Source organism: Sinohyriopsis cumingii, chromosome 19, assembly GCF_028554795.1.
Source record: "Sinohyriopsis cumingii isolate HCF-2022 chromosome 19, ASM2855479v2, whole genome shotgun sequence".
NCBI lineage: Eukaryota > Metazoa > Mollusca > Bivalvia > Unionida > Unionidae > Sinohyriopsis > Sinohyriopsis cumingii.
In genome coordinates, this window is record NC_142979.1 from 33336535 (window position 1) to 33352047 (window position 15513).

The following is a 15513-nucleotide window of genomic DNA, read 5'->3' on the forward strand; positions in this document are numbered from 1 at the left end:
TTCACAAAATGTTATCAAGTACTCACCTGCAATGTTTAACACATATTCACTACTACTTTTTGTATGAATCCTATATGTACTCGTCCATAAAGTCTTGTGCATATTTTATTGTAGCATCAGATCCGTTGTCTAGTTTTTAATAGAATTCATCGTCTGAAGTCACCTCATAATGCACAATTTTTACATTGTAGAAGGCCTCATGGAAGATTGGTCAGTCATTATTATTATCATTATACAATTTCAGCAGATGAGGAAGTACCTGTTTCCTTAATTTAACCAATTTGGAATAGTGAATAAAGATAGGAGTCAGTGATAGGGGAGGATGTTCATTTAACATGGAATGAACCTAAACATCATTGTCACTGCCATTATCTGTTATCATCAAAATACACACACACACACACACACACACCAAAATCAAACAGAATGCAAGGGAAAAGTCTTTGTTTCAATTGGTAATTATTTCTTAAAAATATTAAAATAAGGTAAAAAGGATAAATATTGTTACAGCTAACTTAAACCTGTTATCAAAGCAAGAACAGCACAATTTTTAGCCTGTGTGATAGTCAACTCCAGCTGTGCCTTTGATCAGACAGCTCAAAAAAAAAACGAGTACTGTGAACCTCATCTGCATATCAATAGAGAACATGTCACATGTGGCAGCTCCCAGAGTTTCCAATCCCTGTCTTACACACTGTCCCTGTGGTGACTTCATAAAGATACCCTTGAAATAATGCATTAACATAATTAAAAGCAATAAAGCCTGAGCAATTGATAGTTGTGCTGTTACCGTTGGAACAGCCACAGTAGTTCTTTAGATTTGTCTCCCTTTTTAATTCTTCTTCATAAATATCAGTTTTCCTATTTTTCGTTTGTAATACGTCCAGGCAGGAATGTGAACGTGCCTTCACAGCTCTTTTCGTTGAATCTGAAGCCCACCACAGTGTGAGTAAATTTATGAATTATTGTTAATGCCTCGTATATTTAATTTCGGATATGGATGTTAATTGAAAATGACAATAAGTTACGACATAGGGATAGTTAACTATACGCAATGCCACGTGGTTTGCGAGTGCATACGATACTCTTTATTTGTGTGAGATTCATCTCATAAACATTCCTTTTGTGTCATCATTTAAACTCCCTTAGTAACAATCTTTGTTAAGCTACGGTAGAAATATTAACGGAAATGTACCTTATTGAATTTCAAAGTATGGAAGCACATGCTGGACATTATTTCGTTAGTAAATTTAAAAGGATGGAAAGACATAAGAAAGCTTTTACTTTCAATATATGTTGATGTAGTAATTTCATGTTTTGTAATGGTTGTGTTTCCATTTATTACAGCTTTTTACCTCACCTAATTTCAAGAGAGTTCTCGCCTACGAATAAAAACAGTATTTAAACACATTGTGTTGTCTTGTGTCTTGGATGCTGGAGAACTCGGGGTTATGCTAACTGTAATTCCTCCAGGGGAAAGGCAGTATAGTAAAAAGACTGTGATCAGCAACTTCATGGAAAATTCTTCGTAGGGATAGAGATACAGCTGCCTGGTTCATCAAGACCGCTTTATAGCTACGCCTTCTATTTACACACATGTGGAGAATTACTACAGGCACAGGACAATCGTCAACAGTCACGTGACACTGACATTTGGTCGCCGCCTATACAGTATATTCTTATGTGTTGAGAAAGCTAAATGAGCACACCTTCCTTTTAATTCAAGGATTAAAATTCACTTACACTACTGAACTAGGATCTGATCAGTACAACCGTTTACCTATGGTCACCAAGAATTTGAATTATGAGAAGAACTAATTCAAATTTGCTAGTCTATTAGTCTGTTTAATGTGAAAGAAACAGTGATTCAATCAAAGCTACATAACACGTTTACAACATATTCTACAGAACTCAACCCGTTTGGAAACAATTGTCATTTGTTTCATCAACTTCTTGTCACATAGCCTTCTGACATCTAACAGATTCCATTTTTTCCATTTAGTGAAGTTCTGTCATCTGTGCAAATGGATCCAATTGATTCAAAATCTGTGGACCTTGAAGCAATTTCATCGCAGCCTACTGAACGGCGAATCAGAACATTAACTGTCAAAGGCATGGAAATGTACGAGACGGCCCGAGGAGAGTATAATGTCAAACTAGAGAAAGCTTGGAAAAACGTTGAAGATGTTTTGTCAATATTCGCTGATCGTCCCAGTGATATAAATTCTTTACGCAAATTAGAAAATGATCTAGTCAAGTGCTATGACAAATATTGTACTCTGTCCGCAGAATACCTCGATTTTCTGTCAAAAACAAGCATACAGGAGAGCCTCAAAGAGTTGGAAACACATGTTACGTCAGTGCAAGCATATAAATTAACAGTCGAAAATACCTTAAGACGACTTCACACCTTCAAACAACATGCTTTGGAATCTGGGCCACCTCATTCTAACTCCTCTATACACACAGCAAAATCTAAATCTAATGGTTCGACTGTATCCAACATCAGTTCCGTGCTTGCTAGAAAACGTGCAAAAGCTGACGCCGCACGTGCACGAGTGGAATTCGCCGAGAAAGAAGCAGGGATACGTAAACAACAAGCACTTCTTGACGAACAAGAAAAGTTGTCTAAAGCGATAGCTGTACGTAAGAAAGCAGAACTGGAGGCTGACCTGGAGCTTCTAGCACATCAGAAGGAAGCTGCAGCAGCTGAAGCTGAAGTAGAGGCTTTACAGTCGGTTGGTGAGGACCGTGGTGACTCCAATCTAAGTGAATTTGATATATCTCGTTCTCTGGACCCCATGGAACGTGTTAAACACTATGTTAATCAACAAACAGAACTGCCAGAAAATAATAATGTCGCGCCTGACTTCGATAAGGACAATACGAACATCAAGTGTGATGTTAAACAAGGCGTACACCACAGTGTCGGTTTCATACCTGCACCACTTGTGTACCCGAATTTCGTACCGACACCGCAGCCTGTGATTCAGACCTGTCGCCGTGTCAACCGTTATGATCAAGGATGTGTATCTAGTGTAAGCTTAGACTTGGACCAACTACACGAATCAGGGATGCATAAGAACGCTTCTTTGCCTACATTTCGACCCACTATGTTGAATGCTGATGCACCTACCTACCACCCCAATATTGGACAAGTCGATTATGCTCCAGCAGCATTTCAACCACAGGAATGTAATAGTCACTCTATCAGTATGGAACTGACTCGTTTTCTTCTGAAAAAAGATTTGCTCCTTTCACGTCTTTCAAACTACAATGATCGACCAGAATTTTATGCCGTTTGGAAAGCTTGTTTTCTCAGTGTTATGAGAGAATTACAGGTTACCACTAATGAAGAAATAGACTTATTAGTAAAATGGTTAGGTCCTGAATCCTCAAAACATGCACTTAGCATTAGAGCATCAAACGTGAACAACCCTTCTAGAGGACTACAAAGAATCTGGGAGCGTCTGGATGAGAGGTATGGTTGTCCAGAAATGGTTGAGGCGGCCTTAAAAACTAAATTAGCTAACTTTCCGAAGCTGACTAATAAGGACAATAAGAAACTCTATGAGCTATCAGATATTCTTTCTGAAATAGAGTCTGCCAAGGAAGATAAAAAATACCAGTCGCTTTTGAGCTATTATGACTCGTCTTCTGGTGTACTTCCCATAGTGAACAAACTTCCTTATGGTATACAAGAAAAGTGGACTACACAAGCAGTGAATTACAAGAAACACCATGACGTTTCTTTCCCACCGTTTTCCTTCTTTGCTGAATTTATCCGTGAGATTAGCAAAGTGAAGAATGACCCCGGATTCACATATGAGGCCAACACCAACACACCTACTAAGAAGGAGACTACCCCTCTTAAGAACACCGGTAATAGACCTGTTATCTTGACAAAGAAAACACAGGTATCGCGACATTCGGATGTGAATGATGTTGAACCAGACAAACGATGTCCATTACACAAAACAAACCACTCTCTGAACAAGTGCAGAGGTTTCAAAGTCAAACCTTTAGAAGAACGTAAGAAACTTCTAAAAGAGTACGGCATATGTTTTAGATGTTGTGAATCAACAAGGCATATGATACGTGCATGCAAAGAAGTAATACAGTGCACGGATTGTGGCAGTGATCGTCATCCCACAGCTTTGCATGTCACCGCTGCTGTAGCAGAGAAGCTTATATCTCAACCACCCGCAATAGGTCATGGCGGGGAGAAGAAGGATATTTCAGATTCCTCACCCTTACGAGTAACATCTAAGTGTACACAAATTTGTGGCGAAAGGTTTATTGGTAAATCTTGTGCTAAAACTGTCCTTGTGAGAGTATATCCAGATGGCCATCCATCAAAAGCCACAAAGATGTATGCTATCCTAGATGATCAAAGCAACAGGTCATTAGCCAAGTCAGACTTTTTTAATCTTTTTGACATACAAGATGAACAGGTGGAATACACGCTTTCTTCGTGCACCGGTTGTGTAGTGACTTATGGTAGAAGAGCAAGTGGATACATTGTAGAGGCACTAGATGGAAGTGCAAGGTTGGAACTTCCGACGTTAATTGAATGTAACCAGATACCAGACATTAGAGAAGAAATTCCCACTCCAGAAGTAGCGGAACACCACCCTCATCTCAATGATATTGCGAGACACATCCAACCATTAGATGGTGACTCGTCTATACTACTACTGATTGGTAGAGACTTGACTGAAGCACATCACGTTCATGAACAGCGCATCGGTCCACGGAACTCTCCATATGCCCAGAGACTTAGCCTCGGATGGGTAATAATAGGAGAAGCTTGTCTTGGTAAAGTACATAAACCCGATTTCGTTAATGTCAATAAAACTTACCTGTTAGGAAAAGGACGTACGTCTATCTTCAGACCATGCCCTAATGGTTTCAAGGTAAAGGAAAACCACACCAGGAATGTATGCACAGACGACAATATAAAATCGTATTTTTCATCATTCGCGGATGCAGAAGGTGACCTTGGTGCCTCTGTTTTCGAGAGAACAAGAAATGATGATAAAGATGGGATGTCAATAGAGGACAAAGAATTTCTTAGGATAATGGACGACGGGTTCTACAAAGACCCACAGGGAAACTGGGTTGCGCCCCTTCCTTTCCGTACACCAAGACAAAGACTACCGAACAATAGACCGCAAGCCATTAAACGGGCTAAGACATTAGACATTAGTCTTCGTAAAGATCCGGTCAAAAAACAACATTTTGTGACCTTCATGCAAAGAATCTTTGATAGTGGACATGCGGAGTTAGCCCCACCTTTAAAAGACAACGAGGAGTGCTGGTACTTACCTATCTTCGGTGTCTATCATCCGAAGAAACCGGATCAGATAAGAGGCGTATTTGACTCCTCTGCCAAATACGACGGTGTTTCATTGAACAATGTTTTACTGTCAGGGCCGGATATGACTAACAACCTTTTGGGTATTCTTCTTCGTTTTCGGAAGGAACCAATTGCTATCACAGCTGATATTCAACAGATGTTTCATTGTTTCTTAGTCAGAGAGGATCATAGAAATTTTCTAAGATTCTTTTGGTATCATAACAATAATCTGGACGAAGATCTGGTTGAGTATAGAATGTGTGTACACGTCTTTGGTAATAGTCCATCTCCTGCAGTTGCGACTTATGGACTGAGGAGAACGGCGCAAAACAGTGAAAAGGTCTTTGGAGTTGACGTTAAAGAGTTTGTTCAACGGAATTTCTATGTGGATGATGGACTTACATCACTCCCTACAGGTACACAAGCTATTGACCTAATGAAAAGAACACAGCGAGCTCTTAACGTTGAAGGCAACCTACGTTTGCACAAGATTGCTTCAAACAGTGATGAGGTGATGAATGCCTTTCCTTCCAATGATCTGGCTAAGGACCTGAAGGATCTCGACTTAAGTGTAGAAACACTACCCTTACAGCGAAGTCTAGGCCTGACCTGGGATCTTAAATCAGATTCATTCACATTTCAAGTGTCATCTGAAGAGAAACCTTATACACGGCGAGGAATTCTGTCGACTGTTAACAGCCTGTTTGATCCTATAGGCTTTGTTGCCCCTGTTACTATTCAAGGGAAGATTTTTCTCAGAAATCTTGTGTCAGGAACTACGGATTGGGATGAAGCTCTACCTGTTGAACATCAATCAGAATGGAAGGATTGGAGAGATTCGTTACAACTCCTTGAACATGTGAGAATTCCACGCACATATTTATCTATGTCTCTCGGTACTGCTGTAAAAAACGAGTTACACATATTTTCAGATGCCTCTGAAAAAGCTATCGCCGCAGTAGCTTACCTCAAGACTACAGCCGCCAATGGTAGTCAACAAATTGGTTTCGTTCTAGGCAAAGCTAAAGTCGCTCCTATGCATGGACACACTATTCCTCGTCTTGAGCTCTGTGCAGCAGTACTGGCTGTGGAAATTTCTGAGACTATATTGGATCACTTAGACATTATAATGGATCCAGTCCGGTTTTACACCGATAGCAAGGTCGTTCTAGGATACATACACAGCCAAACGAGAAGATTCTACGTATATGTCAGCAATAGAGTGGAGCGCATCAGAAAATCCACTAGACCAGAACAATGGACCTACATTTCGACGGACTTGAACCCGGCTGACTGTGCTACCAGGTCAATTCCAGCTGCACGTATACAGGATAGTCCTTGGATGTTAGGCCCATCACATCTACTCCGTAAAGACGAAGAATCTTTTGATGACACATTCCCTCTCTTGAATGCTGACGAGGATAAAGAGCTGAGACCGAAGGTTGACGTACTAAAAACGATTGTGTCAAAGAAAAGCTCACTGGGTTCACATCGTTTTGAAAGATTTTCATCTTGGAAGAACTTAGTGGAAACTTTCGCCCGTCTTAGACACATTGTTCTATCCTATTACAGCAAAGGCCGTTGCAAGGGATGGCATATGTGCTCGGAATTTAGGACTGTGAAAACCTATCACACGACTGAGCATTTCATAATCAGAGTGGTGCAACATGAGACATATAGCAGCGAATTAGCCTGCCTCGAGGAGAAAAAGCCATTACCAAGAGACAGTCCAATACTATCTCTCAGCCCAGTCATTGATAAAGATGGCGTACTTAGAGTGGGAGGTCGCCTTAATAGAGCGGATCTTAGCATTAACGAAAAGAATCCACTTATCATCCCCGGACGACATCATATCGCGACGTTACTTGTACGTCATCACCATGATACTGTAAAACACCAAGGACGGCACTTCACAGAAGGAGCAGTTAGAGCTGCCGGACTTTGGATTATAGGAGGCAAGCGGTTGATATCCTCGCTGATCCACAAGTGTGTGAAATGTCGCAAATTGCGTGGAAAACAAGAGTACCAGAAGATGTCCGACCTACCTCCAGATCGCATTGAACCGGTACCTCCTTTCACCTATGTAGGAGTGGATACATTTGGTCCATGGTCAGTTATAGCACGACGGACTAGAGGAGGTTTAGCTAACAGTAAGCGTTGGGCCATACTCTTTACATGTCTTACGATTAGAGCCATCCACATTGAGGTGATCGAAGATCTCAGTACGTCTTCATTCATTAATGCCCTTCGGAGGTTCATTTCCATCAGAGGTAATGTGAGGGAGTTACGATCAGACCGAGGAACCAATTTTATGGGTTCAACTGATGACCTGAAAATTGATGCCATCAATGTGGAGGATCGTCCTCTTAAGGACTTTTTGTACAAAAAAGGAGTTACCTGGATATTTAATCCACCCCACTCTTCACACATGGGAGGAGTGTGGGAGCGCATGATCGGAATCACCCGTCAAATTCTAGACTCTATGATGACTGAAGTGGAATCCAAAAACCTTACAAATGAAGTACTAATCACCTTTATGGCTGAAGTTTGTGCTATTGTTAACGCCCGTCCTATCGTGCCTGTTTCATCCGACCCAGAGTCTCCAGTGTTACTAAGTCCTTCAGCGCTTCTTACTCAGAAAATAGACACCATTACAGAACCCTTTGGACCGTTCGAAATGAAGGATTTATACAAGGCGCAATGGAAACGTGTACAAACTCTGGCTGATATATTCTGGAACCGTTGGAGGCGTGAATATCTCCAAACATTGCAAAAAAGACGGAAGTGGCAGATCGACCGGATTAACATTAAACAAGGAGACATTGTACTCTTAAAGGACAAGACCGTTTGTAGGAATGAATGGCCTATAGGCGTGATTGTGAATACGATTCCAGGTGGAGATGACAGAGTTCGTAAAGCTGAGGTTCGTGTTATAAGAGAAGGCAAGCCGACAACCTACACGAGACCAATTACCGAGATGATTCTGTTGTTAACGGAGGAGTCTACCGTGAAATGATTTACGCCTTCCTGTTATATGTGATTTGAAATGACCTTAAGCCATCACATAGATTTGTTTCCTCTAACACTGATGTTGAGACTAAAGAGGAACTTTACACTTACAGTGCACATTTGTATATTTCTTTATAGTGATATCTGGTAGATATCAGGCGGGGAGTGTGCTGTTACCGTTGGAACAGCCACAGTAGTTCTTTAGATTTGTCTCCCTTTTTAATTCTTCTTCATAAATATCAGTTTTCCTATTTTTCGTTTGTAATACGTCCAGGCAGGAATGTGAACGTGCCTTCACAGCTCTTTTCGTTGAATCTGAAGCCCACCACAGTGTGAGTAAATTTATGAATTATTGTTAATGCCTCGTATATTTAATTTCGGATATGGATGTTAATTGAAAATGACAATAAGTTACGACATAGGGATAGTTAACTATACGCAATGCCACGTGGTTTGCGAGTGCATACGATACTCTTTATTTGTGTGAGATTCATCTCATAAACATTCCTTTTGTGTCATCATTTAAACTCCCTTAGTAACAATCTTTGTTAAGCTACGGTAGAAATATTAACGGAAATGTACCTTATTGAATTTCAAAGTATGGAAGCACATGCTGGACATTATTTCGTTAGTAAATTTAAAAGGATGGAAAGACATAAGAAAGCTTTTACTTTCAATATATGTTGATGTAGTAATTTCATATTTTGTAATGGTTGTGTTTCCATTTATTACAGCTTTTTACCTCACCTAATTTCAAGAGAGTTCTCGCCTACGAATAAAAACAGTATTTAAACACATTGTGTTGTCTTGTGTCTTGGATGCTGGAGAACTCGGGGTTATGCTAACTGTAATTCCTCCAGGGGAAAGGCAGTATAATAGTTGACATTAAAATAACACAACCTAATCATGCACACAAAGCTTTTACAAATAACCCATATCCAGCTATACTTTCCATTTGCAAAGACTGTCAATTGGCAAAGGGCAAACCCAGTTCACTCTTGAACATTTTATGCAAAATACACTTTGTTTATCAGCTGTTAATCAACAATACTGTAATTTATGTTACAGTTACAATAAATATGTAGCATGACATAAACTACAGTTAAATGTAGCTAGGAATTAACTTTTTGCCCAGGGCAATACTAATGTTATGATCTACGGAGTTCTCACGGAGATTTTAACAGTTGTAGTCAATTACTCTTTCCTTGAAAAAAGTCTCAGCAATACAAACAGATATCCCAATAACAAGACCATTCTCTTCCTTGGCAATTGTTTGGGCATTAAGTGTGTATTACTATGACAACAATATACATGTAAATGTCATCAGATTGCTAATGCGCATTCACTGTGAAATGTAAGTATTGTAGTAGAAGAATGACAATTAAATGCAGCTGAGAACTGTAATAATTGTGATTACTTGTTTTGTTGCAACTATGAATTTCAATGGCTTTATTTTGCTCTTTTTTCTGCATGCAGCAAGACATCAAAGGAGAGATCAAAGTTTATTTTCTACATTTAATGAATAAGCTTAATATTGTTTAATCTCAATGAAATGTGATTTTTTTTTGTTTGTTTTACAGCAGAATCCACTAACATATTAAAAGAAAAAGAAAACTAACATAATACTGTACAATGTTTAATCCCCTTTTCATTCAGTCCTATAGCAATATTATGAATTTTGCATCGTTTGGGAATGTCAGATTCCATAATTCATTCCATCATATTTTGTAGTGTCTTAGGTGTTCAGTGTTTTATTTATCTAAATAGTACTGATCACATATCAGGAGAATGTGGCACCATGCAAAACTACCACATCCTTAAACATATCACACATAAACAGTGTTTGACCCTTATCGACAAAACTCTAAAATAAGACAATGTTCTAGAGGATGAAGCTGCCATACCACCAAATGGAAAGTTTTTTTTTTGTACAAAAAACAAAATGTGTTTTCATTGCATGATCTCCCTTCAAATAGAAATCGGAATAAACTGAATAACACATCTGTGCACCTGAACACAAAACCTATAGTAAGTCATTTAGCTTTAATTCCTATTGTTACAAGTAAATGTACTTTATATGCAAGAAAATAATAAATGAATAAATACTAAACATCTGCAACAAAATTACTAAACAATTTTTACTTCTGCAGAAGCTGACTAAAGCCAGGATTATTGATGTTTATCCTTCTCTTTTTTACAGTTAATGTCAATATTAATTAATATCAATTGTAGTCTTCATTCTATAAAGTAATCAAGCGAAAGATTTACCATTCCATTAGGCATTACATCTAATTGAGAACCATACAAAAACTTGAAAGTCACAGGTGCAGAATTTTTACCAATTATTGATATCCAGTCCAAAAACACAAGTAAGTTTACATCCCATAAAGTCTCTAATAAATATTCACGAAGCTTTGCTGCTTTGTTGTTATTTATTTTAGTACATGTTTGTCATCTAATGTCCATTTGACCTTACTAAGACAGTCACCTGTCAAGTTCATTACCAGTTCAGGTGCTATTTACTTACAATATCAAGAAAGATATCCCTTTTTGGTGGCTGAAATCAGATTTATGCAACAAACCCAGGGCCATAATCAATGCAATAAAGAAAAGTTACAATTCATGAGGTGCAACAGGCTTCGATTTTCTCACGCAGCTGTTGTCAATCAAAGACTGTCCCATTTATTCTCTGCCAAGCCTTAACCAATCTATGATCAGATACAAGAAATCCCAATCAAAACAAAGCCTTAAATAGTCCATAAGCTTCATGTTCTCCATTTATATATTTAATTCTGAAATACCACTGACCAACATGTTAACACTTCTTGTCTATCCAGCATGAGCATTAGACTCGCATTCAACATCATTTTTGGATTCAAAATCACTCGCTGGCACTTCCAGTAACACTTTCTCTTCCCTAATAATGTCATGTGCTTCAAAACTTTCAAGATAACTGTCATCATCACTACCATCAGCCAGTATTTGCCAAACCAAATCATCATCTCAAGATGAACCATTTTCAAAATTGGCCATATGGAGTTTTCTAGGTTGTGCCTACCATCAACGTGCATTTGTAAAACTTCTTTGATGAATACAAGGATACAGCTCTAACAAAATTCTTGTTCCAATGCCAATGTACCAAACAAATTTAGTTTTCAACAAGCATTCTTGTCAAGATGATGAACTGGGATGCGCAAACAGTTGCTCAGCTTAAAAATTACTTGAGTCGTGGCAAGCAATAATAGATCTCTACCAGTGGTGTAAATTACATTGCAAAGCACACTTTAAGGGCTAAAACTCCACTCACTATGTGAGTCACCCCTGACTTAATGACCTTACAATCACAATAGTCCAACATGAGGATAGGTAGAAATGTCATACGCAGAGCTGTCACATAAATCAACGGTGGTACCCCATTACTGTGGAATAGTGACCCCCCCCACAAAAAAAGTTTGTACAATACCCCCAACAGTGGTGCCCCTTGACACCCCCATAAAAGTTTGCACAATACCCCCAACAGTGGTGCCCCATGACCCACCCCAAAAAAGTTTGCACTATACCCCCAAAATCATGTGATATACATGCTCCATGGGTAGACTTTTTCAACTTTCAATGAAAATAATTAGATACATGTCCCTTTGAAAGTTTTTGCAACCCTAAATTTGGGGGACAGATGGACAAATTGCAACTCCCTTCATCCTATGTGCAACACTGAAACAATTTATAGATATGCATGACAGAAATAGCACTGATGGCAACAACTTCTGTAGTTTGCAGCAACCCCAAAACCCTTGAATAGAAGTGAATCATTGTAGTCAGCTATACCAGACCTAAAAACAGCTCAATAGCTCACAAATTTGCTAGTGAGAAAGCTTGCCAGTAGCTTCTCGTGGGTCGGTGGTTCTTTCCAGGGGTTTTCCCAGGTTCTTCCTCCATCATTAATACAGCCGCCATGTATAGCCTATTATGTGCTGAAAAATGGCGTTAAACCCCACAACAACAAATTTGCCAGGATATTTTCTGCAATATTTGATCTTCCTGCTGAAATTACAGACATTCCAAGACAGTGTATCAATCTTCTTTATAGAATAAATGCATTAAAACAAAAAAGCATCTGTACTAAACATGAATGAGGAGAATTTTTTTAAAATGTAATTTTTCAAAAATGTATTATAACACAATAATGCAAATCTATACAGTATGAAGATACTTGCTTTTTCAGAGGCTTCCATTTCAGTCCTGTAATGACTGTTCACAGCTCCTCAATATTCCCCAGATAAAAATAATTACCATGTTAAACATTCTCTGCATGCTGACACTGGCATGCAAACATCTCCAAACAATGAATGAATGGATAATGTTAAATGCATCACAAGTTCTTTACTTTAAATACCAACCTAAATACAATAAAATGCAACCTGATAAGAACACTACACAACAGTCATTGCCTCTTTGTTTGTGATTCAATTTGTACCCAGTAAATAAAAGCTCTGTAAAAGTCTTGTCATTGATTATGAGCTTTTTTTTTATAAACTTCCCTATTAACCCAAGTAGAAAACACAATAGCATCTGCCTAATTGACAGCCTTCTCCGAACTATTCATTCAGTTATCTGCATACACAAAAGGTCCAGTGCATGTGACCAACCCAATTTATGTGCCCAGCTGCATATGTACTAAGGCAGAATAATGTCAGAATGATTGTTTACCTAGCCGACATGTAATCCTGCATGAGTCTTGCAGACATGAAAAAATCAATACTGCCTACTGGATTGTCAATAAAATGTATCCATTGACTAAATAATGGATCTCCCACTGATAATCACAACAATTATCTAGAATTCCATGAACAAAAATTGATGGATATTAACAGACTCTTGGAACACAATCTGTATCCACACATTTAAATCCAACGAGAACCTAAACTTTTGATGTACTGTACGTCCTCGCTTATAAGTCACCCAATTATAAACAATTTAGATCCAGATCTGCCATTGCACAATGTGCCAGCATATCTGGGTGTATGCAATTTGTTAGTAGTAATCAGTAGAACAAAGACCACAATTTGTCGCACGTTATGTGGCAGAAGATTAGGGTTTATGTTGCTGATTCAACTTGTCTCAGTTTATAAGGTACATGTAGTTCCAGGATGAAAATAAAAGAACACACAAATTAGTACCTCCATGCTGTCCTCAGCTATTTCTGACCTCATCCTAATGCCACTATGTGTTACAACCAAGTGACCCTGGGGTGCAGATCAAAATGCTAAGACCATTTTGCACATATATATAAAACTAAAACATATTCCAACATGTAGAACCTTTGTCAACACTGTTCAATGCTGATGCCTCTTACAATTCTTTTCTTTAAAAAAAAGTGATCTACATGTACTTATTATGTTGCTGCAAATCATAGTGAGACCAAACTTATCAAACGATCATTAACATTTATAGGCCAAAAAGTCAGAAAGTCAAAAGGCCAAAAAGTCACAATTTGAATTTTCACTGTTAAGAATTACACATAGACCAGAATATCACAGGATTTAAAATCACACTTTGAATTATGTAATGCTGCAGGTTTTTATATGAAAAACACAATTAAATGCACCTACATCATTGAGATATTAACATAAAGTATCGGTAGTATGATTTTATAATATTTTCAAGATATCTTAAAGCAATTTGTAACTAAATAAGATTGTATATAGCAATAAAAAAATAATCACATTGTTGTAACTGTCACTGCTAATGCAAAATTCCATTAACGATTTAATTTGATTTGAAATATTTGATAGTCTTAGTCTGATAACTCTATACCTCTATTTTGCTCTTAAAACTTCAGTTGCTAAACAAGAGTATCCCCTACGGTTGCAAGACTGAGAGAAACCTGTGGAATGTTTTTGGAAATCTTGGACCATTTAAAACAGGTGTCATAAAATGATATTTTCCAGAATAGTTATAATAAAGGTGGACTACGGAGGATTATTCTGACTTTAATGGGAACATTAAATTTTTTGGCGGTTGAGCAGGTAATTCTGATTGGCTCTGCTAAATGAGGGTGTGTGTGTTCCCAGATAGGATTCAAGGTTTTAAGTAAATCTCCCTCACAAAATCAGCCAGTCTAAGTTTCTAAGGCAAGCCAGAATTTAGCTCCTGGAAATACAAGTATTTCTCATTGGGCTGTCCAAGGAACATATGTCAGAAAGTTGAAGACACAAAAGCGAGAGATTCAGCTGCATAATAATTGTGAGTCTCAATAATGCACAAGGAAAAAAGCTCTATACTTGTACTGCACAGTGGAAAACATCACAGTCTACAACTAAGACAGTTGATGACATGAAAAGGCTAGAGGCAAGAGAGAAGGAAAAGAAATACAGTAATGCCGACCTATCACCAACAGTAAGTTGGGAAGACGAAGCAACCAGGTGATGCTGACATTTTGGCAATTTGAGTTCGATCAGACATTCGATGCTATGATGAAATTTGCTTTATCTGTGTAACTAAACAGCTAGCTGAATTTCGCATAAATACTGTAACTCCATTTCTAAGTGAAAGTGAATCATTCAAATGTCATTTTCAATTTCACTTTCCATTTATGTAATTGATTATATTGTCATATTTTACATACAAGGTCTTGTGCTGTTCTATTCTGTATCTCTGCTCTGATTTCTGTTATTCCATATATTAATTTCAAATTTTATTTTATTGTTTACTCAATCCGGACAATAACACAATGGTCGACCATCTCCTAGATAAAGATAATCAAAGTACCATAACATGTGGGAGATTTCACACATCATCCCACCTCACGACAAATAGTAAGAATTAAGAACTGAATATAATGATCTTAATTTATTTCGTTCAGATATTATTTTGAGAATTTTAAGTGTGACTTCATGTTCTGTGACTTTTTGTGATGTATGCCCACCATTACTATGATAATTCAAATTGTGCCTTTTTGCCCTGTGACTTTCTTTATCAGTGTTGTGACTTTTTAACCTGCGACATTCTGTCCCTTTACCCCTAAAATGAACTGGATTTAGGAATGCAGATTTCCTGCAGCAGGGACAATCCTACACCTGCTTATCTGCCAGAACACAAAGTGTCCTGAGAAGAAAATAATATTTGACCCTCCCCCTCCCAACATG

General features: G+C 38.1%; 2 protein-coding genes across 7 annotated transcripts in view; one reads left to right on the forward strand and one right to left on the reverse strand.

Moving 5' to 3' along the window:
* Positions 1 to 15513, reverse strand: part of LOC149775408 (cytospin-A-like) — a 97378-nt gene that overhangs the window by 61604 nt on the left and 20261 nt on the right. The window lies entirely within an intron of this gene.
* Positions 842 to 9228, forward strand: LOC149775409 (uncharacterized). Of its 2 annotated transcripts, none has more exons than XR_016416453.1 (2): positions 842 to 8700; positions 9103 to 9228. XR_016416453.1 is itself a non-coding variant. In XM_089943061.1 (2 exons), exon 2 carries the CDS (start codon positions 2025 to 2027, stop codon positions 8373 to 8375), a length of 6351 nt encoding a protein of 2116 aa, XP_089799187.1. In that variant the 5' UTR covers positions 845 to 945; positions 1348 to 2024; the 3' UTR covers positions 8376 to 9081. The 2 variants fall into 2 exon arrangements, 1 of the variants encoding a protein (XP_089799187.1); XM_089943061.1 differs by lacking the exon at positions 9103 to 9228 and having other exon boundaries at positions 845 to 945; positions 1348 to 9081.